This window comes from Periophthalmus magnuspinnatus, chromosome 14 (genome assembly GCF_009829125.3).
Source record: "Periophthalmus magnuspinnatus isolate fPerMag1 chromosome 14, fPerMag1.2.pri, whole genome shotgun sequence".
In the NCBI taxonomy this organism is placed as follows: domain Eukaryota; kingdom Metazoa; phylum Chordata; class Actinopteri; order Gobiiformes; family Gobiidae; genus Periophthalmus; species Periophthalmus magnuspinnatus.
Genome location: NC_047139.1, coordinates 7,438,048 through 7,462,720, shown reverse-complemented (window position 1 = coordinate 7,462,720; position 24,673 = coordinate 7,438,048). Strand labels below are relative to the sequence as shown.

At 38.9% G+C, this 24,673-nt stretch overlaps 3 protein-coding genes across 3 annotated transcripts in view; 1 reads left to right on the top strand and 2 right to left on the bottom strand.

Annotated features, from left to right (window-relative positions):
* Nucleotides 1-406: 406 nt before the first annotated feature.
* rbm27 (RNA binding motif protein 27) lies at nt 407-17,937 on the bottom strand. Its single transcript, XM_033978307.2, has 21 exons — nt 17,740-17,937; nt 16,624-16,742; nt 16,402-16,529; nt 16,236-16,315; nt 15,616-15,821; nt 14,610-14,903; nt 12,622-12,846; nt 11,642-11,809; nt 10,709-10,858; nt 10,476-10,623; nt 9,668-9,821; nt 9,016-9,249; nt 7,637-7,762; nt 6,826-6,951; nt 6,668-6,742; nt 6,409-6,585; nt 5,129-5,233; nt 3,333-3,560; nt 3,066-3,149; nt 2,854-2,973; nt 407-2,710 (listed from the first exon to the last, which is right to left on the bottom strand). Exons 1-21 carry the CDS (start codon nt 17,796-17,798, stop codon nt 2,618-2,620), a joined length of 3,099 nt encoding a protein of 1,032 aa, XP_033834198.1. The 5' UTR covers nt 17,799-17,937; the 3' UTR covers nt 407-2,617.
* Nucleotides 17,938-18,143: 206 nt separating this feature from the next.
* The window catches only part of lars1b (leucyl-tRNA synthetase 1b), a 36,139-nt gene continuing 29,609 nt past the window's right edge, over nt 18,144-24,673 (top strand). Inside the window, exons 1-14 of the mRNA XM_033977986.2 lie at nt 18,144-18,260; nt 18,523-18,644; nt 18,771-18,858; nt 18,925-19,005; nt 19,158-19,295; nt 19,372-19,533; nt 19,837-19,949; nt 20,054-20,117; nt 20,184-20,272; nt 20,344-20,569; nt 21,076-21,163; nt 21,232-21,308; nt 21,394-21,447; nt 21,524-21,664. Of these exons, the coding sequence (XP_033833877.1) occupies nt 18,255-18,260; nt 18,523-18,644; nt 18,771-18,858; nt 18,925-19,005; nt 19,158-19,295; nt 19,372-19,533; nt 19,837-19,949; nt 20,054-20,117; nt 20,184-20,272; nt 20,344-20,569; nt 21,076-21,163; nt 21,232-21,308; nt 21,394-21,447; nt 21,524-21,664 (1,449 nt within the window). The 5' untranslated portion in view covers nt 18,144-18,254. The remainder of the gene's footprint in view (nt 18,261-18,522; nt 18,645-18,770; nt 18,859-18,924; nt 19,006-19,157; nt 19,296-19,371; nt 19,534-19,836; nt 19,950-20,053; nt 20,118-20,183; nt 20,273-20,343; nt 20,570-21,075; nt 21,164-21,231; nt 21,309-21,393; nt 21,448-21,523; nt 21,665-24,673) is intronic.
* The window catches only part of LOC117381115 (leucine--tRNA ligase, cytoplasmic), a 118,104-nt gene continuing 116,084 nt past the window's right edge, over nt 22,654-24,673 (bottom strand). Inside the window, exons 2-4 of the mRNA XM_055226968.1 lie at nt 23,520-23,604; nt 23,223-23,448; nt 22,654-22,711 (exon numbers count right to left, since the gene is read on the bottom strand). Of these exons, the coding sequence (XP_055082943.1) occupies nt 22,664-22,711; nt 23,223-23,448; nt 23,520-23,575 (330 nt within the window). The 5' untranslated portion in view covers nt 23,576-23,604 and the 3' untranslated portion in view covers nt 22,654-22,663. The remainder of the gene's footprint in view (nt 22,712-23,222; nt 23,449-23,519; nt 23,605-24,673) is intronic.

The window sequence follows — 24,673 nt, the reverse complement described above, 5'->3', positions numbered from 1 at the left end:
TCTTCAGATGTTTTTTTTTTTCATATATTCTACAAAACCAGTGAGTGTGCATTATTTAAAGTTGTTCCTGCCTCCGTTAAGCTTAAATTCAAATCAGACATGTCATTATTAAACACATCTTACTCCTCAAAACAATACTGTAAGAAACTGTACTATTTTAAAGATGCACCATGTAACTTTTTTCTGTTGTTATTGACACTTTGACTCAACATATTGGTGATATTAACGGGACATGACAAACCATTCAGAAAATAAATGACACCACACAGAGTTAAGAGTAATATTATCAGGAATGCTTTGGCTTGCATTTTTTTTCCACTTTCATTTTTTAAACTTTCCCAATATTTCATTTTTTCTCTCAATCTTTCTTTTCTTGATCCAATCCAAAACGTTTAAATCTTTTGAATTTTCTTTTTTTTTTCTTTCGTGTGTTTCAAGCATCCCATTCCTCCCTCTTTATTGCCCAAAGCAAACATGCTAGTAAATTAGAAATCATTTTTTACAAACAAAATACATGAAGAAAATACATCCACATCCTGCGAATATAAACAGTAACATATCCAAAAAACTATTGTCCAATAAACATATTACACATTTTTACACTATTGTGATAGCAGTAGCATACAGGAGTTATACAAAAAGTGAATCAAAGACCTCTGTATCTTCACAAGCAAGAGCCCTGTCAGTTTAACGGTTTTACCTAAAATCTGCTTGTGAAATCATTAAATCAATCACAAAATCAAAACGTTAAGAGATGCTATGCAGATTTTCAGTCAACAATGAGATAAGTAGATAGTCTCGCCTGGGTTTTGGAAATATAAAGCAAAAATGCAATGAAAAGGAGACAAAATTCTAGGTTGTACTGTTCCTATCCCAGGGACACTTACGGTTTACAGTATAGAGAAGCCAGTGTGCGTGCGAAGCCTTACAGACGCAAAACTAATCAGAATATTGTGGGAAAGTTTGCGTTTTATAGTGGAGCAGGAGGTTTTTTAGCAGGTTCTCTCTTTACCCCACTGCCCAGGTAATCTATGAATCGCTCTTTGTGTAAATAAATAAAATTAATCTTGCCGTAAAAAATTATAGAAAGCAGAATTTCTGATTTTTGTTTTCAATCCATCAACATACGGCATGTACGGCCATGATCTTACACATATGAAAAAAACTAAATAAATAGGACAGAAATTGTTTATATCGTGCCATGACTATGCAAGCATGCAATATTTTTTATTTTGCACTTTTCCACAATATTTTGATTTATTCATATGCACCTGTAGTGAGTCAACTTCCTATGTTTTCCATTTGCCACAGATGAATATTGTGCAACTTAAATTGTGAATTTGTGGGGGGAAAAAGGGCACTCCATTTAAATAAGCAGAGACACTCTTGCTTTGCATTTCTACCTGACATATTAAAAACAAAAAGATACAACAGTAATTACTCTCATTTACAAAATATACAAAAGTAAATGTTAACTCTTGTAAAAATTCAGCCGTTTGCTGATTGTAAGGCAAAATTATATATATTAAAATCAACGACTCAGTTTACATTCAAACCCCTGTCTTTAGATCACATGAGATGACCCTGTCCTAACAGGCCTTTTGTATGAGTTAAGAAAATAAGATACTAAAGAAACAGTGATCTGAGCAGCTTTATGCACTAGACTACTGTGGAAAGTGAGGTTTGTCAGTAGTTCTTTTCTAAATGTGAAGAAAACATATTACAGAATATTCAGTACACAATGGAGACTGAGCTGATTTTAAATCAACATGACGTGACTGATCAGTGGTGATCAAAGCACAAGGTTATGTCGAATCATTTCTATAGAGAAGTGTAGTAAAGTGGAAGATATGTTCTCTGCGAATAAAGTCTTGAAACATTTTGCTCTTTTGTGTACTGAACAAATAATTCAGCCAATGAAATCCCTTTTACCTCAGTACTGTAGTGCACAAAGACGCTCATGAATGGGGGAAGGCTTCCTATAAAACCGTATTAAACCTGTGGAGATGGAGAACTTGTAAACGTCAGTGTAGTCTATTGCACTGGGATCCTTCTGTACCTGCGCTGGTTCATGGAACTGTGTTCAATATATTGGAAATGAGCATGCAATTTGTGCTAGCAAAAACAGCAAGCACAGTAGTGGGCTGTAGAAATGTATGAGTATTGTTTTAGAATCATATTGTAACTACTGTGTGAAAGCTCCTTCAGGTACTGCACAGTGCACTTGTGGAAAAATAAAAATCTTACTTCTTACTAGAATTTGTGATGGAATGGGCGTGTCCCTAAAACTCGGGACAAAAAGTCTTCAAAAATGGCATTTAAATACAGAATATGTATAAAAATACCTATTCACAGTAGACACAAATGTTGTGCATTACTGATACGAATCGTCTGGTAAGCACACTGAAACGTACATAGATTTGTACTATATCTATGAGGACAACTTTGACATGTTCTACTCTCAGCAAAAGTGAGATATCTTAATCAGATTTGTGTTAATATCGAGGGCAATAATTCAGCCCTCAGTGTCTTTTGATGTTACCTAAAGACTTAAAATAATTTTGCTTCAAAATACTGGAAACAAAACAAGGTCAGTTTTCTGTGGAGCGGGGTTTTACTATCGCCTCCAGGATCTGCTCTCGTACTCGTCATCTTCATCATCATCCTCCTCCTCTTCCTCCTCCTCCGCCAAAAACGAGCCGCTCTCCTTCTGTTTGAAGAAAAAACAGTCATCAGATTAGAACGAATTTGTCTTTTTTGAACGTCAAGAAAACCCATCACTGATAGTGGCTTGTTGATCATAATCACACCACCAGATAAAATTTGAGCTTTAGAAAATGTGTTTTTCCATACCGAGCTGTCCTCTTCTTTGGCGTCTTCCTCCTCAGGTTCAGTTGTGACGGAGGGCGTCTTGGGCTTGTACCAGGAAATCTGAAGCACACGACCTTTGAACTTTGCTCCCTGGTTGGCAGCCTGCAAGTTCAAATGAGAAAGTGAAAAACTTGACTTGGGAAACTCACAATATGATGTTTTCTTACAGGTGAAAGGCAGGTTTTGTAACTTACATTTTCAGCTTCACTTCTTGTTTTGAACGTCATTACAACACTGTTAGCATCGTGGTCACGCAGATCCTCAATCTCTCCAAATTTCTATGAAAAACAATGATGCATCAGTTACATATAACAGCCTTTGTTTTACTACAGGCTATACACAATAATAGAATAATAGAGAAGAATAAAAGTGGGCCTGAAGACGAGACACACACTCCACTGTCTAAATATAAACTCCACATTCGTCAAACGTCCTTCAACTCTTTTGTATGTTCATCTTACCACAAAGTGTGGCATGAGCTCCTCCTTCTCCTCCTGTGTGACCCCCAGGATGGCCAGAGCTCTGGGCCTGTGGTCAACCACCATTCGGTTGATTGTGCCCCCTCTGCCCGGCCCGTCCCGACTGCGTCCTCTGCCCCGCCCCACATGTCCTGCTCCGTGATCTGCCGCCATCTTTCCTCTGCCCCGACCCCGGCCTGAAGGAGAGCGGATCAGGCCTAACCGCGTCGCCTAGGAGACAAAACACTTGGGTTACAAAAACAGAAAGGGTCGACTTAATTATAGGTGTGGGATGAGATTTTTTGTATAGACTTTAATGCATTAATTGTTCCCTTTCACATTTTGTCTTTGAACATATACAATGAAATGCATGTAGATTTTGCACTGACATTATAGCACGACTTTTTGGAACTTTGAACAAAGAAGGATTATGCTCTGCTGAGCTAACATTTACAGAAGCAAAACTAAATGTAAACACACAGAAAACACACCTTGTCCCGTCTACTCATTTGCATTCAGCACATTAAAATACTTGGTGGGCTAATCCCTCCCACAGTGAGCCCATCGTACGTCCCATCATGAATAAGTAATAAAAAGACCTTTCAATGATAATGATGAATTGTGTCACTGAGCTTGAAAAAGGTTTTCTGTTGAACAGAACCCTCCTCTCGTCACAATATTATGTTCAACATTTGAGTGATACAATCCGTCTTTTTTAATGATCAAATCATTGCAATGCACCAAATGGTGTAAAATCTTGTTTTTATCATGATTACTTTCCTTCCTGCTCTTTAACTTTTTCTCTCGCCTCGCCCCTCTTTCACTCTCTAATTGTCCCTCTACAGTTTGAACCAGAACTAACAGCTCAAACTTTAATGAGACAGGCCTCATCAGTGAGAGGCTGTGTCTGATTTAGACTGGTTGCCTGCTCCTCTGGGCTTTCTTAAGTGGCTGAAGTTTAATGTGCAGAAGGAGGGTTGGCCTGGGACGACAGGGACCACATGCATTTTTAATACCGCACTAATTTAAGACCCAGGGGGAGGAGAGAAAGAACATGTCGGGATAGGAGGGGTGTTACTGGCAAAGCCGGGGATCAGACTGGTCTTTGACACCAATGATGACCCTAATGATGACCCTAATGATGACCCTAATGATGACCCTAATGATGACCCTAATGATGACCTGTACAGTGTTTCATTGTTGACATCAATGAACATGGTAAAATAGCAACAGATGATTAATTAGTCCAGTCTCTTCTGGGTCTGAAAACTTTCAAGCATTTAGCATAGATTTTACAAAATATATTACTCTATCTCTACATTGTGTGCTTTAACAGTGCACTATTGTTTTCTCTAGAATGTTCCACAGTTTGGCGTTAAACTTATCCCCGTGGAGACAAGAAAATAAAGCCATTAAGTTGGAAAGGCTGCTGAGAGGAGTCCCCACTCACAGTAAGAATGATATTTTTTTTAGCAATAAAAACTTGTGTAATAGATAAACTGTAGCGACAGGTTGTCAAACGGCTGCTCCTGGTCTTTGTGTGTTTAGTCTTGTGTGTGTGTTTAGTCGTGTGTGTGTGTGTGTTTAGTCTTGTGTGTGTGTGTGTTTAGTCTTGTGTGTGTGTGTTTAGTCTTGTGTGTGTGTGTTTAGTCTTGTGTGTGTGTGTTTAGTCTTGTGTGTGTGTGTTTAGTCTTGTGTGTGTGTGTTTAGTCTTGTGTGTGTGTGTTTAGTCTTGTGTGTGTGTGTTTAGTCTTGTGTGTGTGCGTGTGCGTGCGTGCGCATGTGTGAGCGTGAGGCACCTCCACTTGTAGCTGCCCCAGTTTCCTCTTGAGGTCGGTGGTGTCCTCTCCAGAGTTCATCTTCTTGTGAAAGTCGAGCTCAGCGTCCAGCAGCTCTTTCTGGGCCTAGGCACATTCACAATCACAGACAAATGTACAGCACATTTCACTCAGCAGCAAAGACTCAGTCATAACAGAAACGCTGATTTAAATCATTTTGTATAATTTGATCTGATAAAATGCAAGACCTGAGAGTAGCATTGTCATGAGACTGTCATTACAGTCATAAGCAAACTAAACGAGCGTGTAAAAGTATGACTAAAAATGTCTAAGAAAATATATGTTAGTATTGTCACAGAACTAAAATTTGAAGCTCAATTTCAATACTAATGAACAGATACTCAATACCTAAATGATCATTTTAAAAGCTGTAATTTTCAACACAAAATAATGGTATTAGTTTATTATACCATGTGGTCTTACACTAGTTCCGATAAAACTCAAGTTGAAACAGTTTTTTTCAGTACAGATACTTGCTTACATGAGTATCTAGCTTCATTATTAGTTTTAGTATCTATTAGTATCAGACTTTTGATAACTTTTACATGTTACATATATCTATTAGGGTTGTCAAAGATGCAATGTGTCAAAAAAATACTAATCAATACAAGTACATACTCATGTGAAGAAGTAACAAAACAGAAACAAAACCATTTCAGAACAAAATTGGAGTATTTCTGAATAGTTTTGGGAGGTCTTATAACAGAACTGCTACAAGACCACATGGCAGCAATGACCAAAATCAAGCCTGTTTTTGAATCTCAAAATAAGTTTGAACCATTAGATTTGTGACAACATTCATTTTTAACTGTTTCTCCTCGAAGGGTAAAATGGGACTAAAAACCTACACTCCGCCCATAACCACATTTCAAATAGAGCTGCTACACTGGGCAGTACCTGGAGGACTAAAGGACTAAAGGAGAGAATTAGGGGAAGAAGGGGCAGAGTCTGGGAGTATAAGAACAGTGTGATTGGTTCTAAGAGGTATTGACACTTCAAACTCCACTCCTGGAGCCAGGTGTCTGTAATCAGAAACACTTGGTGACATAACGAAAGACTGCCCTGATTACAGCCAACTACCTGAAATAGCAGAGGCCACTGAGGGCAGCACGTGCTCGGATTAAGGTGGTTTTGACAAAAAATCTGCAAATTTAACTCGTTTGCATTAAAATCGGCAAAAATTGACTAGATATTGACTAGTGGGCAATGCTATTAAAACATCATTTAACATTTAAACTTACGTCGCTCTTATTCTTAGGCTGGTTGTTGTTGGCTTTGGCACTGGTGACCTGAGCGACAGGGTTCAGGTCATTCTGCAGCTGTGAGATTTTATCAGTCAGCTCCTTCAGTGTCTTCATGATGTTTGCCCTTTCTTCTGGCTTCATCCCTCTGTTTTTCTCCAGACGGTTTATTAAGGCCTGAATGGACACCGCATTACGTAAAAAAGATGTAGTGCAAAATATTTACAAAATTTAACATTCATTTCTGGAAATTACTCACTTTTTGGCACTCAATTTGTGTCTGCAACATCTCCTGCTTCTTCTTTCTCATGTCCTGTTGAAGTTTTAATGCCTCCTAAAAGAGAGCAAAAGGGATAATAAATAATAATGATTTTGGACATTTTAAAAAGTTACAACGTCAGCTTAAAAAGTTCTTGCCTGCTTCTGCTTGAGAGCTTCTTGTGCAATCAGTACTTTGGCCGTTTTCCCCAGACTCTTGGAGGAGGACTTCAGGGAGGTTGGGGTGAAGGGCATTTTCTGAGAGTTTGTTAGGGCAGATGCCACCTATAAATTAGAGACAGATGAGTACAACGCACAGCAGTAAAAACAAATGCATAGAAAGTCAGTGTGTCTGAAGTACGAGCCAATCCACAATGTTATGAACAGCGCTGGAGAGAATAAGTAAAATATATCTATGCACCAATTTTAACTTGGATGTATATGATGTTTTAATATTTGGGGGAACTCTCACAACTGTCTTAAAAAATAAAAACAACACAAAACAGAAATTGTTGCAGTCTACCTCATATGTTTTTTTTTTTTCCTGTAGCTATTTATCATTTCCCTTCACACAAAGTGGCAGTTACAGGATTTAAGTTGTCACTTCTGACTATTCTCTGGTAAAACTCTAGCATTTTCAAAAGATTTTTTCAAACATAAATCTAGAGCTGCTATTAACAAGTATTTGTCTAATTGCTTGATTATTTTTGAATAGATTAATAATTAGATCGTAAAAGGCTCAAGATATTTATAAAATGTTACCCTGATGACACTGTTTAAATATATTTGAAACAAGATTTTCTCAAGTTGCCTCACTTACAGATTAATGCACCTTTTTATGTGTATCCTGCAACATTAAACTCTCTCTTAAATAGGAACTATATCTAGATGTTGATAACTACTGCTTAACCTTTCCAGTGTATAAAATGTGTATAGTATAGATGCAGATGATGGTCAGGTGTAACCGTACAGGGGCCGCCTCTACATTGGAGCTGTCCGCTGGGCTCACGCCGGACGTCCCGGCTGTGGTCTGAGGGCGAGGCTTATGCACCGTCTTGTTCAAAACGTAGGCAGCTGCATTGTGCTGCTTTATTCCCTGTAGACAAAGCAGCAACAACAAAAAACAAACAAAAGAATCAACAATTTAGATGTAGAAAAGACATTTTTTAGAAAAGATGCTTGTGTGCTTATAAACTATACGAGATTGAAATGTTGCTGTGAAGTTAAGCAAATACAGCTCATGGTTCAGTTCATGGTTATATTTGCATTAATCACCAGCGAGCTCGCTCTAGTCAAATGTCAAACTCAGCATATGTGTCAAACTTCAATACTTGTTGGAGAACATAAGTTTTATACAACAAAAGAACAAAAGCTATATAAAAATTGTATACTTTGTGTGTCTTCTCCCCTGTACTTGTCCACTTGTATTTTGGAATTATTTTTATTCATTTATTTTTCTTAAACATTGGGCAGTGCCATCAAAAATGTCACTTCGTTTTGCTTGATGATTACCTTTTGCCAACAACGCTGTTGTCATCAAGTAATCACGCCAAAGAAATAACTATTAGAATAGGTGAGTTTCTCTCAGGTGTGCGGTGCCTCTTCCCTCTGATCCAGCACCTCAACTTTTTATGCTCTTTTTTCTCTTGTGCTTCATATCATTATACTCCAAGTTAAACAAAGTCGGTTATTTTTTCACCACTTATGACTAAAACTTAAGCCCTAATTTAGTGTGTGCACATCACATACATTTCTACTGATGGTGGTAGCAGACACGTGCGTGTTTCTGCTGATAATGTGCACACTTTTACAGTGTGGGTTTGTACAATATATTAATCTTAAATGTGGATTTCTCCAGACTTATCGGTCCTAACACCCTGCACTTTGTGCCTGAAGTCCACCTGGCTGTTTTCAATAACACAGAAAAAAAATCAAATTGAAAATCGAGATTGATCAATATGGTGGGGGGAAAAAAAAAATCATGGTTACTTTTTTCACTAAAATTGAAATAACATGAATTTGTTTTTTTTATTTTATGTATCGTGGTGAATCGTGATGAATCAAATCGTGCAACTGTTCTGGGGTAAGCCCGCCATCTCCTTTTCTCCAAGGAGATTTTATAGCTTTGCCCAGAATGTTCCACACTAAGGCAATAAACTTATCTATCTCCATGGAGACAAGCAAGTAGTGGATCCCTCACCAGAAATGTTACACAGTGTAGCTTTAAAAAGAGAAAAAAAATGGCTACTACTAAAAATTAAGTATAGTTCTGTAATGAGCAGTAGGCAGCTCAAGAACTCATGCATGAATCGCAGTCCCTGACTGTCTTTAACGTGAATCCTGTAGTACCTTATGCACAGTAGGGTGCTGGGGTCCGTGGTTGGTTTGCGGTGGCACAGTTTGGGGCCCCGTGCCCTGCTCTTGCCCTGGGGCCCCTGTGTGGTTGGCCCCGGGCTCTCGGTGCCAGTATACTCTGATAAAGCGATTGTTCAGGACGGCTTCGGTGCTGGAGATGGCCCGTCTCGCCTCTTCATTCTTTGTGTACTGGATCAGTGCCGCCTCTGGGTCACCGCCAAACACCACCTTCACCAAAGAATCAGAAAAATGAGAGTAATTCTGCAGCTGTGGTACGTGTCTTAAAGCTCAATTTCTTAATGCCATTTCTGATGGTACTTTTAGCAATTCAAGTCCCGTATTTAAGTTTTATACTGGCGTTTAGTCTTAAGTTCTCTGGTTTAGGCAGTTTTTTCATTTAGTTCCTTTTTGCCTCAAGCTGTAGTCAGCATTAGGCCACATGTAGCCAAATATGCCAGAACTACCTACTTGATTTAAACACCCCTTTGACCTAATTTAGTCTCATCTTAGCCCATAGATTTAGATTGGTTTGGTCCGATCATAGTGCACATAAATCACTATAATTTTGGACACAGTAAGACAGTACTTTCACCACCGTTTCATCCCCCTTTCCCCTTTCGCGGATAGTGAAACCAAAAGTCTGTACCTGGATGTTGACGATGGTGCCAAACTTGCTGAAGTGCTCATTGAGTTTGGTGATGTTGTTGAGCTCTCGTGGGATCTTGCGCACCTCCAGTTTTGTGTTGACGTAATGGATCCTCTTTGGAAAGGGGCCTTTGTGTTGGTTGTTGAAGCCAGGCCTAAAACATAAAATGAAGCATTTACCGATTATACATTGGCAAAATATCATCTACTACATTCCACCAAAACAAAGCAAAATAAACCGTGTGATCTTCTAAACAAGGGTAGAAACTTTAAATGCTATTTCTGCAGTACTTTTGACATTTATGCATCCTCAACTAAATCTCTTTCAGACCTGTTGAAAACATTTTCACAACAATCAGAAATGTTTCATTCCTAACTAGAAATGAGATCCATACTGGTGAATTTTAAGACTCACTCCAGCTATGTCATTTAATATCAGAAACACAGCTACAGTAAAGCTGTTGCAACTTAATAGCATACGGTTGCACTCGTGTCCCAGACAAAAGACAAGCCTCTGCCCTATGAGTCACCTTGTACTGAAACAAGGCCCCTTCAAGCTCTGAGGGGAAGTGGAGCAGGTGCTAGAGGAGCAACTGTTTGATCAGATTTCAACATCGTGGAAATTATGTACTTTGGCACAAAATTGGAAATGGTCAAGACAATATTCTGTCCTCCCAAAACTACAGCCTACACCTACTTTCTGGGTAGTTCTGAGACGGTTAGTTGGAACGTTCTGATCATTTGTTATTTCACAAAAGGGCGGTCCATTGCATTTCTTTACAAGTTTAAAATGGATGTATTGGCCTTACTTGTCCATCCAGGGTTTCTTGGCCTGCGGACCGTCAGTTGGACCAGTCTCGAGGCTCCTCTTCCTGATTTCTTGCTCTGAGCTGAAGCGGTTTGATGCAGATGTGCTGCTGCCAGTAGAGGGTTCTGTCTGGATCACTATGTTGGCAGCTATTAACATTACAAAAACAACACATGTCTTACACAACGCATTATTTTCGGACATCTTTTTAGACACCAGGTAGTTGTGAGGTACCTCTGTTGCCTTGGCCCTCATTGGACGTGAGCCCGATGAGGTTTGGGCGCTGCGTCTGAACCCGAGGAATGAAGTGACGAAACTGGGCACTGCGACCTGCTCCAGTCATGCCCGGAGCCTCAGGATTATAGCCCTCTGCGTCATAGGTATCTAAACACACAGACACAAGAAAAGCAGATCAATACAACAGAAAATAAAACTAAAATCACTACACTAAAACATCAGGCCCTAAATTAAAGTACTATGTGTCGTGAAATGCATAGTCAAACCTGTCATATGCAAACAGTTTACTATAATATACTAAAAAATCTTGCAAAATTTCTCTTTTTTTGAGTTTTGATGAAATTTTACTTTATTTCCTGGTTGGAAATGGTAACTTTTATCTACCAAACAAAGTGTTAACAAGGGTCTGAAGGTCTAAATCACACAATAGTTATGATTAGACTTTGAATAAATATTTAAACCGCCAGAAAAAATGCCTTCCTAGCGTGTTAACTGTTTTTTTCTTCTAAAATGAAATACCTGCTTCCTGCATTTCTGTACTTCACCTTTTTCCCCACAAACTGCTACTTGACTGGTGTAAAACTAAGATAAATATTTACCACTGATACTATCCCACCAAAAAACAGGAAATACTGCACTTTAAATGGCACATTGCAAAAAAAATGAGAGCGGGAGAACATTTCATTCCTGAAATTGATTAACAGTGTCATCTTGTGGCCAACAGCAGTTACTACACATACATGAAATCACAAAAAAAAAAAAGAAACTAATACAACAAAACAGGAACATTTATCTAACTTTTCTGATTTATTTTGCACACAAACTTTCATAGAAAAATGAAAAAAAAGAAAATAAGAATGAGGCTTGAGTAGATGTAAAACTAATTGACAGGAAAAACAGAACCTGGTCTCAATCTGAACAGGTGCTTACATTCAGACTGGACAAACTGAGGATGCAGAGAAACGGAGGAGGACGAGGGAGGAGGAGGAAGAGTAGGAGGTGGCAGGCCAACGCCAGGCGGTCCAATGGGAGGAGAGGAAGTGAGAGCCGATTGGTGGTTAGGCGTGTCAATCCCACTGGTGACTATCAGTGGGGGTCCTGAGGGAGACACAAGCCCAGGCTAATGTCTCAGGGTCAGCAGCAAAACACTTCATCAAGTCACAACAGCTAATCAGCCCAATGTGCAAAGTGGGACAAGCAATGGCAAAACATGCTTCAGGTTAAAAGTTCATAGATTATGCTTAATGACTTTTTGAGATCTTGACACATTTCACATTTATAAATTCAAAGCAGGAGCACTTTAAGATTTCTAACCATGCAAGGCTGAATCAAAAGCAGAATTTCACATATTTTAGATTCATTGTCCTTTTAAAAGCTCAAGAAAGTCTATTTAGGAGGTGGAACTTTAAGCTCCGTGTTTGAGAGCTCATTGTGGCTGTGTTTAGTCCCTATGAATGGGAAAATCCTCTATAATTAACATTTTTACCTTTATAAATACCATTAATTCAAAGGGAAAACACTGAACTTGTATATTGAAACAAATTTAAACATGTCATATTATGGCTACAAAGCTCATTTACATCTGCGGTCCATGTTAAAATGGAGGAATTAGATACAAAATACAAATGACATGAATTATTAGAGCATTGCAACCAAATGGGGCGGCACAATGTACAAGAAAGTACAGCTATAGCAATAGTAATAGCTGAAGTAATATACAGTTTTAGTTATGATTTTCTCAGTTTAGTCCTACTCTAGCCTTGACTAGTTTGACAAGTAGTCATTTTGGTATTAATTTAATAAAAAAATAACCAATATAGTAAAATACCACAATCTAAACATCATAAGGAAATATGGATTTTTCTCACAACATGCAGCCCTGAAATCAAACTCATCTGTTTGGTACTTACCTGGGAAGACTCCTGGAGGTGGTGGCTGGCCGTACGGGGGCATGGGATTGATCCGTAGAGGAGGTGGAGGCTCTGTCATGGGAGGTAGAGGGATCCCGGGGGGCGGGGGCAGTACAGGCGCAGGGGGGAACGGCAGCATGTTGGGCAGGTTCACATCGTCCACCACCAGGGGGTCGTTGCCATGATCGAACAGGCACAAGTCGCCACGGACACAGAAGCCCTTTTCTGAAAGACAGGGACATATTTTTGAATTTTACATTTCGCTGCTTTCACTTATTAGTAACAGAGGTGCTGTGTGTGCATTACTTTTGTCATGATCTTAAAATTCAAGATCAAACTTGATTTTGATACTAAAGAATAGCTTAGATACTCGATACCGATTCTAGTACCATGATGATGATGATGATGATTAAAACACTCTTTATTTTAGACAACAGAATATAATTTTCTACAATAAATTGTAATACTTAATTACCACATTGCCTTATATGTGTAATCCCTCAGTTGTCCAGGTAGGTCCATGTGCATATACGATCTATGTCGTCTTATACTGATACGGCTCAAGCGACTCAGTACAGAAATGAGCCTTTCCTGAGAATGTCACTTTTTCAGTATCAACATTTGCTCAAATAAGTATCTAGTTTCAATACCAATTTTACTACCAATTATTATTGGCTGATTGATACTTTTGACAACCTTGGTGTGTATTCCCTTGTTAATTTTAGGGCCAATGCTAATCTACCCAAATGTTGATTGATGACAATGATGTATCCAATAATCTAATTGACAATATGAAGCAACAAAGTGAATGATGACGACCTTGTTCAGATCCACAAAACCTTGAGCGAAGTTGAGTTTAAAAAAATCCAGCCACTTTTTATCATTGTGGCTGAAGTTAAATGTATGATTTGCAAAAGAAAACAAGCTAATTGTATGTTGCAACACGTTTTACATTTACATTGATGTGTGCATACAAGGTCTAAAAAAATTCTTTTGAAAAATTACAATACGTCAGGTGTCCTTGGGAAGATTTCAGCCAATTTTCTTAATTTATAAAGCTGAATGTACATTTATGTGCACAAGGAAAGATCAAATGTCTGCATACTTGTCAGGTCCAAGAACATTTACCAACCCTATGGAGATTTTATGTTTGACTCATCCATGGTCAGTTTATCCTACGAAATTCGCATTTATTGACACGCATCTCTTGCACCCTACAGTCTCATTAACGACAACGGTGCTTACTATTATAGTGCTTATGTTTTCTTATGGGATGGAGGGTAGGTTTAGCCCTCCCTCAGAGGACTAGTGCACAGTGGAGCAGAGGTGTTGTGCTAAACAGTGGTCATTAGTGATGGGATTAGACAAAGCAGTTGGCGGCTCTCCTGAGTAACTATATCGTCTGGTGTAGAGAGCATTTACATAAAAACATCATTGTACTGCAGCTACAGGTGCATCTCTGCTCGAAAATATGTTCCTGTGTGGCTCAGTAAAAAGTGAAGCATATAGAAGCTTGTACTCATGTATGTGTTATGCTTTGGTCATTCTAATCATTATGTAAAATGTAAAAAAATATGCGTTGAAATGTGTTGAAAATGTTATATCAAATTTTAATCATTTACCATACCCGAGTTGGTATAAAAATTATGTCTTCGCATGAAATACCTAAAAGGGACATATCATGTAAAATAAAAATGTAAAATGGACTTTCACAAGCTTGTTATGTGTTCTCTCATTAGCTTACTCAAAGTTATATGTTTAATTGAGTTATCCTGCATTGAGGTTTGGGTGCTCAGAATTTCTGTTTTTACCTACCCACCATCTTCACCCACTGTTCAGTTATTATTAACCATGCATGAATTGGTTCCACAACCAACAGGAACATATTGTGTAGTAAACAAAACAAGTAGTTATAAGAAACTGAACAAAAAGAGGCTTGTGATTCCAACTGATGGCTGAGATAACCCAGTGAAACTTCAAATATTTACCATCATAGTCTCTGCAGCGCTGTTTGAGTGGGGCGGTCTTGTTGCCAAATTGTTTGCCAGGGTCCAGCCTCTGATTGCTGTAGAAAGTGGACCAGCTGTCTGTGGTGCTGTCAGGCAGGTGAGCGGGTGTGACCACAGGAACACCCGGAGGCCCCGACACCCCGCTCGATGTGGAGTATGGGAGTGTCGGGGTGGGCAGCAAAGGCGATGGGTGCTGCTGCGAAGGCGTCCCTGATGAGGCTGTGGTGAAGTTTTCTGAGTCCTTCCTCTCCACGTCAAACTTGGGCTTAAAATCTAAGTAGCAAAAAATGAATACAAGTCTGAGGAAACTCAAATTTGCAAAAAAATAAAGCCACACAATCTAATTCCTTCCATCATTTTCACAAGTCATTTAATTCCCAGAACAGAAATATACAAAGTTACTAGGGTTTATATCACCTGTTTAAATCTGTGATACATTTCAAATTGCACCTTTTAAAATTTTGAGAGACAAACAATTTTTCAATTATGTGAGGCTGAACATAGCAGTTTTGCGTGGATGGTAATTTGCAGTTTGAGTCATTGAACTGCAAATATGAGATGAAGAGTTTATTATGCATGTTGTGTTATTGTGCAGTCCTTACTAAAGTGTGCAAACAAAACACATGGATATTGAATTAGTCATCATATTATCCTGAAAACCTGAAATGAAATCACTAAAAAGCAGCATCAAATCTAAATGCAGCTCATATACAACCAGCACAAATCACTAAATTATGCACCATGTCCTCGGGCTTACCATTAACGTCCCTCTCACTTTGTCTGTAACAGGAGTTCCAAGGCCAGCTGTTAAACGTCCAATGATGTTTGCGAATGAAAGGCATAGTTCCTCATTTGTACAAAACACTGATTGCTGATATTACTAATGCACTGTAACCACTAAGTCAGTCGCTCCGGTCTTTCCCTGACACCTGCGACACTGACAGAAGGTGCTACACTTCCTGGTGTTTGTGTGTGTCTCTCTCACCTCTGCCTCCGCGGTGCTCCCGGTCTCGGCTCTTCCCTCTGCTGCCGCTCCTGCTCCGACTGCGGCTCCGGCTGTAGCTCCGCCCCCGAGGGCTGCCGCGGCGCCGCTCATGTCTCTCCCGCTCTCGGTGGGAGTCGTTGCCACTTTTCCCGTGGCGATCAAAATCACGGCGTTTGCGGTCATCTCGTCTTCTCTCCTCTACCCTCCTAGTTATTCAAAGGAGTTTAGTAAATCTAATATCCAGTTACAGTTTTTCCCACTCTGCTGAGACTATGGTGATCTTTAAACAGTCCTTCTTAAGAGGAAATTCACTGGTTTACGATAATACAAGAACAAGCTCTACAGCTTCACATCCCATAATCAAAAGTATGACAAAAATCTTGCTGAAAGTAAGTTGAGAGAAATCTTGACAAGGCCCAATTTTCACTACCAGCTCAAACCAGTAGTTTGTATTTTAATAAAACAGAACTATAATAAAGATGTCTGTGCAATCCCTAAATCGTCCAGGTATGATCCATAGTAAAAGAAAAATTCAAATTTGTCAACTGACAGACTCAAATTTTTCTTTTACTAACTATACTAAAACTATAGATGAGGAGGATCCCAGAGGAGGGCAGTACCTGGATTCATTAAAGTCAGAGCGGCTCCTCAGAGGACTCCTCCGGCGTCTGTTTTCTCTCTCCTCCTCGGATATTTCAGGCTTGAGGGAAATAAAACAAAAATAAATATACCTTGAACAAATGCCATCTCTAAATTACTCATTACATTGCAAAATATGTTCTTTACCTCCACAGACTCCATTTTAGCTGCAGGTTGCTTCACATCTTCTTTAGGGGTTTCCTTTGGAGGAGGATTTCCTAGGTAGTTTTTTGTTGTCAAGCATTCAAACAGTTTTTCAACAAATCCCACAGTTTCTGTAGTGAGAAAAAAAAGAGCATAATGAGTTTGTTGACTTGGGTACAGCTTTTTGATTCACTAAAGGAAAGGTTTTCAAAAAAAAAGTCAGACCTTTTTGCAGGAAGACTTCAAGCTGATCAGCACAAAGGGCTTTGAGCTCCTTCTCTGGTTTGTCTTTCTTTACAAGAGCCACCACATAGTTGGCCAGAGCTGCAGGGTCAGCATCACATCTGAAATCATCAAACATAAATCACTTTGCTTTATGTAGGATTATAGTAATACTCCAGCTATGAAATTGTAATCAGAACCCTGGCTTTTGATCAGAAATGGGTCACTAGGTGGTGGGTGCTGCACTACAGTTGCTCAGCGGCACTTATTATTAGAAGTTTCTGAATGTTTAGGAACCATTTCAACTGAAAATACCATTTTAAATAAATTATTATTTCATGCGTACATGTGCATAGTTTGTTTTGAACTTGAATGAGGATGGTCAGCTCTTGTGTGGCTGCACTGGACACTAGTACACATAATCGTATTATGTAACCTTAATAAACTAGGAGTCGTGCGTGATCACCAGAGCATGCATCTAGGAGCGTATCGAGAATGGGACAAATGTGCTTTCATTTCCATACCCACCATGTGGTCATACTGTAGTGTTCTGGTTTAAGGAAACACGCCGAATATCATCTGGCTGTTTATTTTCTGAACTCAAGGGCTATTGCAGGCTGCAATCCACGCCAACACAAAACAAAAGCCGTCTCAACTCACTAGAGCCAGTCCCCAAAACAAACAGTAAAGAACAGAATCTTTACATCAACTTGTCGGCATAGCAACCAAGTGTCAAATACAAAAGTAACATTAACAACAAGTGCACAGAGCTTTAAGGGGATAAACAGCATGCTGCCAGAGCAGGACAGCAGATAAAAGCATCTGCTGCATCTCAAATAGTTGGTAGCTCCAGAGCTGTATAAAGTTACATTATTTCGGGCAAACTGCGTTTATATGGACTCTAAAATAGCTCCTAGAACCTTAAACAAACAGGCCAAAGCTTCATAATTCTCAACAATATTTGTGCATACTTTTATGTACTGAACTGTGCAGGCGACCACGGGGACTGGCTAACACGAACAGAAATTTCCATCATTTTCTAGCAAACTCATTGATGCACAGCGAGCTAGCGCAGCTACGTAGCATCCATGCTAAATGTCATCTCACTCCAACACTTACATGGGCTCCAGGAGTTTCGCAAGCCACGTCTTCAATGCGTCCACATTCTCTATGATCATCGTGAGAAAGACTAAAACACGATCTATAACGTTAAAATGAAAGTGCGCGTGAATAACCCAGCTTTCATCGTCAACGAATTTATAAGCTTAAAGGCCTTATGCTGTCTTGACTGGCAGCTCGTGCAAAGCGTTTTACGGCATGGCAACGCACAAGACCTGTCGTAAAGAATACACGGAGTGAAATAGAAACAAAATGTGCTCCTGATAAAATTATTGTTATCATAAATATAATATATAGACGATAAATATATGTAATACAATTAACTAAATCAATTGCTCATTTTTATTCTTCTCAAATAAATAATTGTATGTGAAGACTTCATTTCCCAGACGCCATTGCGAGTTTCTGAACGTGGATGTCATCAGCCGAGCACCGGCGGCGTGGGTTTCCCTGGGACATCTGCTCCTGTCTCATACTGACATTAACTCGCCAAATATTCAACATCTGAGGTCAAAATGGCGGTATGTTCATTTTTCATTGTCACCATCTTATAGTTTATTTTATCTCACAGATGCGTAAAAACAGCGGTTTGTTTTGCAATCATAACTTACTGCTAAGCTAATCATGCTAGCTGCCAGTCCCTAACAGCTCTAACACTGAAGCAAACTATGACAGGAATGGATCATTTACCTTTGACTGATATCTCATATTAGCTACCTGTTTACTTCACATACATAATATACAATAGAATCAAAAGTTTATCCTCTTCCTCACGCTGTTTAGGAAAGGAAGGGGACAGCAAAGTTGGACTTTTTGAGAAAGATAGAGCTTGAAATCCAGGAGAAGTGGGAAAGGGAGAAAGTGTTTGAACATGATGCCCCCACTACAATTGGAGCAAGTACAAAGTAAGTTAGATTTTGACACTTTGCATTCAAATGCATTTCACTCTATTCAATAAGAACATAGATACATACATAGATACTTACAGTGAACATGCATCTTGTGTTTTTTTTGTTTGTTTTTTTTTGCAGCAAAAACAAGTACTTTGTTACCTTCCCTTACCCTTACATGAATGGCCGGCTGCATCTTGGTCACACATTCAGCTTGTCAAAATGCGAGGTAAATAAACAAGGAAATCTCAACAGGTGCGGGAACTTTCATATATTTATAGTATTTTTTTTGCAGTTTGCTGTGGGATATCAGATGCTGAAGGGCAAGAACAGCCTTTTCCCCTTTGGACTGCACTGCACAGGAATGCCCATCAAAGTAAGTGGAGCGTTGCAACTCTATTACTTCTTTTTGTTGATCCATCTATTGTGTATTACAATCAATAGTACATTCCTTTAGTTCATACTCAGAGCTATATTTAGACTCACATTGAACCTGAACACAAACAATAATAAAGACTGATGTCTCAGGCCTGTGCAGACAAACTAAAACGAGAGATGGAGCTCTATGGTAACCCTCCGCAGTTTCCTGATGAAGATGAAGAGGAGAAGGAGAAGCCAAAGACCAATGATGAAATTGTTATCAAAGACAAAGCAAAAGGAAAAAAGGTTTTTAAAAAGATAGAACCGCATTAACTTTCCTATGATCAGTTATATTTACATTTTACTTTGTATCACTTTTTAGAGTAAAGCTGCAGCCAAAACAGGTACTGCCACATACCAGTGGGATATCATGAGATCTTTGGGCTTAAATGATCAGGAAATTGCCAAGTTTGCCAACGCTGACCACTGGCTGGAGTACTTCCCTCCTCTGGCTGTCACAGATCTTAAAAGCATGGGAGTCAAGGTAAATGTGTATCATAATTATATTGTTGCTTTCTCACTGAAAATGGTTTCCACTTCCAGACTTTAGTCCAAGTGATTTCAAAGTCTAAGCTTACAAATAAAAACTGCTTAAAAATACAATTCCTGCTCATATCTAGCAAGTGGAATGTTAATAAAATCTCATTTATGATGTGAAAGTAAATATTTAGGTCCTGTACAAGGTATCTATCACTTGTCAAGCCTCTGTCTAGTGTCTGTGCATTTTAGGCATTCAGCCCACATTTTCATGCTAAATTGCTGCCAAATGTCACGCCGTTCCTCACAGGTCGACTGGAGGCGTTCATTCATCACCACCGATGTCAACCCTTTCTATGACTCCTTTGTCCGATGGCAGTTTGTTACACTGAAGGAGAGGAAAAAGATTAAGTTTGGGAAAAGGTGAGATAGTTCCGGAGGATATTCAGATATTTTTGTTATAACTAGAATAGGTTTTCATTTTTACGTGTGATTCTGTGAATAAACAATGTTCATTTCTCTTGTAGGTATACAATCTATTCCCCCAAGGATGGACAGCCATGTATGGACCATGACAGGCAAACCGGAGAGGTATGTTCTTTTGAAATGTTTATGAAAAGAAAACATTTCATATGCCTATATTGTGTTTGTAAATAGGGAGTTGGGCCTCAGGAGTACACCCTTATTAAAATGAAGATTGTTGAGCCATACACTGCAAAATTCAAGTCAAAAGTCTTTTATAGCAGGTACAAAACATTGATGTAAATATAAATGTCTTCATATTGTCAAGCGAGCTAAAATTATGTTTGTCTTATAGTGGCATGAAGGGCAAAAACATCTTCTTGGTGGCGGCCACTCTGAGACCGGAGACTATGTTTGGTCAGACAAACTGCTGGGTGAGGCCGGATATGAAGTATGTGGCTTTTGAGACGGTGAGCGGAGACGTATTTATCTGCACACGGAGGTCTGCGCGAAACATGTCCTTCCAGGGCTTTACCAAGGAGAACGGAGTGGTGCCCGTCGTCATGGAGATCCTCGGACAGGTGCGTATAGAGACATAATTACCTTAGTTTGTTTATGATTTGTAAAACTCATCCTGTGTTAGATTTTGTTATATAAGATGACATTTTATGTATCCCATGATGAGGCTGCAATAGGGCAACAGTCACAGCAGTGTATTTTTTATTTTTTTTTAAGTGGCAAAAATGACAAAAATGCATGAATTTACCAAACAAAAATGAGAAGAAACATCATCGATCATCCTTTAACAGTAATACAAAACCATGGCCAAACTATAGTGATATTTTATTACTTATTATATCTTTTCTTCCAGTTGTATGACACATTTAGCATTGCTCTAGTATATGACCGGCTTTACGAACAAAAATGTGAATGATAAAAGTAAATCTGACATTAAACAGTAATCGATTAACATTTGGGTTACTGAAGATATATTTTTTTACATTTTAGTTTACAATTATCGAGTAACCAGATGATCTTTACATATGTACCTGAAGTGTGTAATGCTCATTCATCTGTTTGTTGTCAGGATATATTGGGATGTGCCTTGAGTGCCCCTCTGACGTCCTATAAAATAATCTATGCACTGCCTATGCTCACCATCAAAGAGGACAAAGGTATCTTGATAAATAAATGCATAATGTATTCCCGCATATCTTATTAATCAATGTCACTTTCTAAATAGGCACCGGTGTCGTAACTAGCGTCCCTTCTGATGCTCCTGACGATATTGCTGCTCTCAGAGATATCAAGAAAAAAGAGGTACAAGTTTTTTGAAATGCTAGGAGTATTTGGTCTTTATTGAGCTATGTTTAACTATAAGTGCATATCCTATTGCTGTCTGAAGGCTCTAAGAGAGAAGTATGGCATTGAGGACAAGATGGTATTGCCTTTCGAGCCGGTACGTAGATTTATTTTTATCCTCTATCTTGTTCTGACTCCTGACATTTTAACTGTATGAAAGGACATTTCTTTAGGTTCCTATCATTGAAATACCTGGTTATGGAAACTTGTCAGCTCCTCTGGTCTGTGATGAACTCAAGATTCAAAGCCAGAATGACAAAGAGAAACTGGCTGAAGCTAAAGAAAAGGTCTACCTGAAAGGATTTTATGAAGGGGTGAGATGATTTATGGTAATACTTTACACTTTCTCTAACTTTAAAGGTGTACTATGTGGATTTTCTGGTTTGGTGGCCATCATCTTCTGTTCTCTGGAGAGCTTATTCTTTTGTCTGACATGTCTGTGTAATCCCTCAGTCGTCCAGGTCTGATCCACAGTAAAAGCCAAAAGTAAAATCTGTCAACTGGACAAAGACGTTTTGCTGTTCATCCAAGCCTCTTCTTCAGGTCTGGCCGGCAGCGAAACGTCTTCACTCCTAATGTTTTGTCCAGTTGACAGATTTTACTTTTGGCTTTTACTGTGGATCAGACCTGGACGACTGAGGGATTACACAGACATGTCAGACAAAAGAATAAGCTCTCCAGAGAACAGAAGATGATGGCCACCAAACCAGAAAATCCACATAGTACACCTTTAACGTTAGAGAAAGTATAAAGTATTACCATAAATCATCTCACCCCTTCATAAAATCCTTTCAGGTAGACCTTTTCTTTAGCTTCAGCCAGTTTCTCTTTGTCATTCTGGCTTTGAATCTTGAGTTCATCACAGACCAGAGGAGCTGACAAGTTTCCATAACCAGGTATTTCAATGATAGGAACCTAAAGAAATGTCCTTTCATACAGTTAAAATGTCAGGAGTCAGAACAAGATAGAGGATAAAAATAAATCTACGTACCGGCTCGAAAGGCAATACCATCTTGTCCTCAATGCCATACTTCTCTCTTAGAGCCTTCAGACAGCAATAGGATATGCACTTATAGTTAAACATAGCTCAATAAAGACCAAATACTCCTAGCATTTCAAAAACTTGTACCTCTTTTTTCTTGATATCTCTGAGAGCAGCAATATCGTCAGGAGCATCAGAAGGGACGCTAGTTACGACACCGGTGCCTATTTAGAAAGTGACATTGATTAATAAGATATGCGGGAATACATTATGCATTTATTTATCAAGATACCTTTGTCCTCTTTGATGGTGAGCATAGGCAGTGCATAGATTATTTATAGGACGTCAGAGGGGCACTCAAGGCACATCCCAATATATCCTGACAACAAACAGATGAATGAGCATTACACACTTCAGGTACATATGTAAAGATCATCTGGTTACTCGATAATTGTAAACTAAAATGTAAAAAAATATATCTTCAGTCCAAAAAAGTAACCCAAATGTTAATCGATTACTGTTTAATGTCAGATTGACTTTTAACATTCAATTTTTGTTCGTAAAGCCGGTCATATACTAGAGCAACGCTAAATGTGTCATACAACTGGAAGAAAAGATATAATAAGTAATAAAATATAACTATAGTTTGGCCATGGTTTTGTATTACTGTTAAAGGATGATCGATGATGTTTCTTCTCATTTTTGTTTGGTAAATTCATGCATTTTTGTCATTTTTGCCTCTTAAAAAAAAAAAAATACACTGCTGTGACTGTTGCCCTATTGCAGCCTCATCATGGGATACATAAAATGTCATCTGTATAACAAAATCTAACACAGGATGAGTTTTACAAATCACAAACAAACTAAGGTAATTATGGCTCTATAAGCACCTGTCCGAGGATCTCCATGACGACGGGCACCACTCCGTTCTCCTTGGTAAAGCCCTGGAAGGACATGTTTCGCGCAGACCTCCGTGTGCAGATAAATACGTCTCCGCTCACCGTCTCAAAAGCCACATACTTCATATCCGGCCTCACCCAGCAGTTTGTCTGACCAAACATAGTCTCCGGTCTCAGAGTGGCCGCCACCAAGAAGATGTTTTTGCCCTTCATGCCACTATAAGACAAACATAATTTTAGCTCACTTGACAATATGAAGACATTTATATTTACATCAATGTTTTGTACCTGCTATAAAAGACTTTTGACTTGAATTTTGCAGTGTATGGCTCAACAATCTTCATTTTAATAAGGGTGTACTCCTGAGGCCCAACTCCCTATTTACAAACACAATACAGGCATATGAAATGTTGTCTTTTCATAAACATTTCAAAAGAACATACCTCTCCGGTTTGCCTGTCATGGTCCATACATGGCTGCCCATCCTTGGGGGAATAGATTGTATACCTACAAGAGAAATTAACATTGTTTATTCACAGAATCACACGTAAAAATGAAAACCTATTCTAGTTATAACAAAAATATCTGAATATCCTCCGGAACTATCTCACCTTTTCCCAAACTTAATCTTTTTCCTCTCCTTTAGTGTAACAAACTGCCATCGGACAAAGGAGTCATAGAAAGGGTTGACATCGGTGGTGATGAATGAACGCCTCCAGTCGACCTGTGAGGAACAGCGTGACATTTGGCACCAATTTAGCATGAAAATGTGGGCTGAATGCCTAAAATGCACAGACACTAGACAGAGGCTTGACAAGTGATAGATACCTTGTACAGGACCTAAATATTTACTTTCACATCATAAATGAGATTTTATTAACATTCCATTTGCTAGATATGAGCAGGAATTGTATTTTTAAGCTGTTTTTATTTGTAAGCTTAGACTTTGAAATCACTTGGACTAAAGTCTGGAAGTGGAAACCATTTTCAGTGAGAAAGCAACAATATAATTATGATACACATTTACCTTGACTCCCATGCTTTTAAGATCTGTGACAGCCAGAGGAGGGAAGTACTCCAGCCAGTGGTCAGCGTTGGCAAACTTGGCAATTTCCTGATCATTTAAGCCCAAAGATCTCATGATATCCCACTGGTATGTGGCAGTACCTGTTTTGGCTGCAGCTTTACTCTAAAAAGTGATACAAAGTAAAATGTAAATATAACTGATCATAAGAAATTAATTAATGCGGTTCTATCTTTTTAAAAACCTTTTTTCCTTTTGCTTTGTCTTTGATAACAATTTCATCATTGGTCTTTGGCTTCTCTTTCTCCTCTTCATCTTCATCAGGAAACTGCGGAGGGTTACCATAGAGCTCCATCTCTCGTTTTAGTTTGTCTGCACAGGCCTGAGACATCAGTCTTTATTATTGTTTGTGTTCAGG

Excerpts from the sequence above, each read along its gene's own strand:
- rbm27 (XM_033978307.2), bottom strand. The coding sequence starts at position 17,798 with ATGATCATAGAGAATGTGGACGCATTGAAGACGTGGCTTGCGAAACTC. Across the intron at positions 15,822-16,235 it reads TCTGACTTTAATGAATCCAG|GAGGGTAGAGGAGAGAAGAC; the intron begins GTACTGCCCTCC and ends TTGAATAACTAG. Across the intron at positions 7,763-9,015 it reads AGCACCCTACTGTGCATAAG|GGAATAAAGCAGCACAATGC; the intron begins GTACTACAGGAT and ends CTTTGTCTACAG.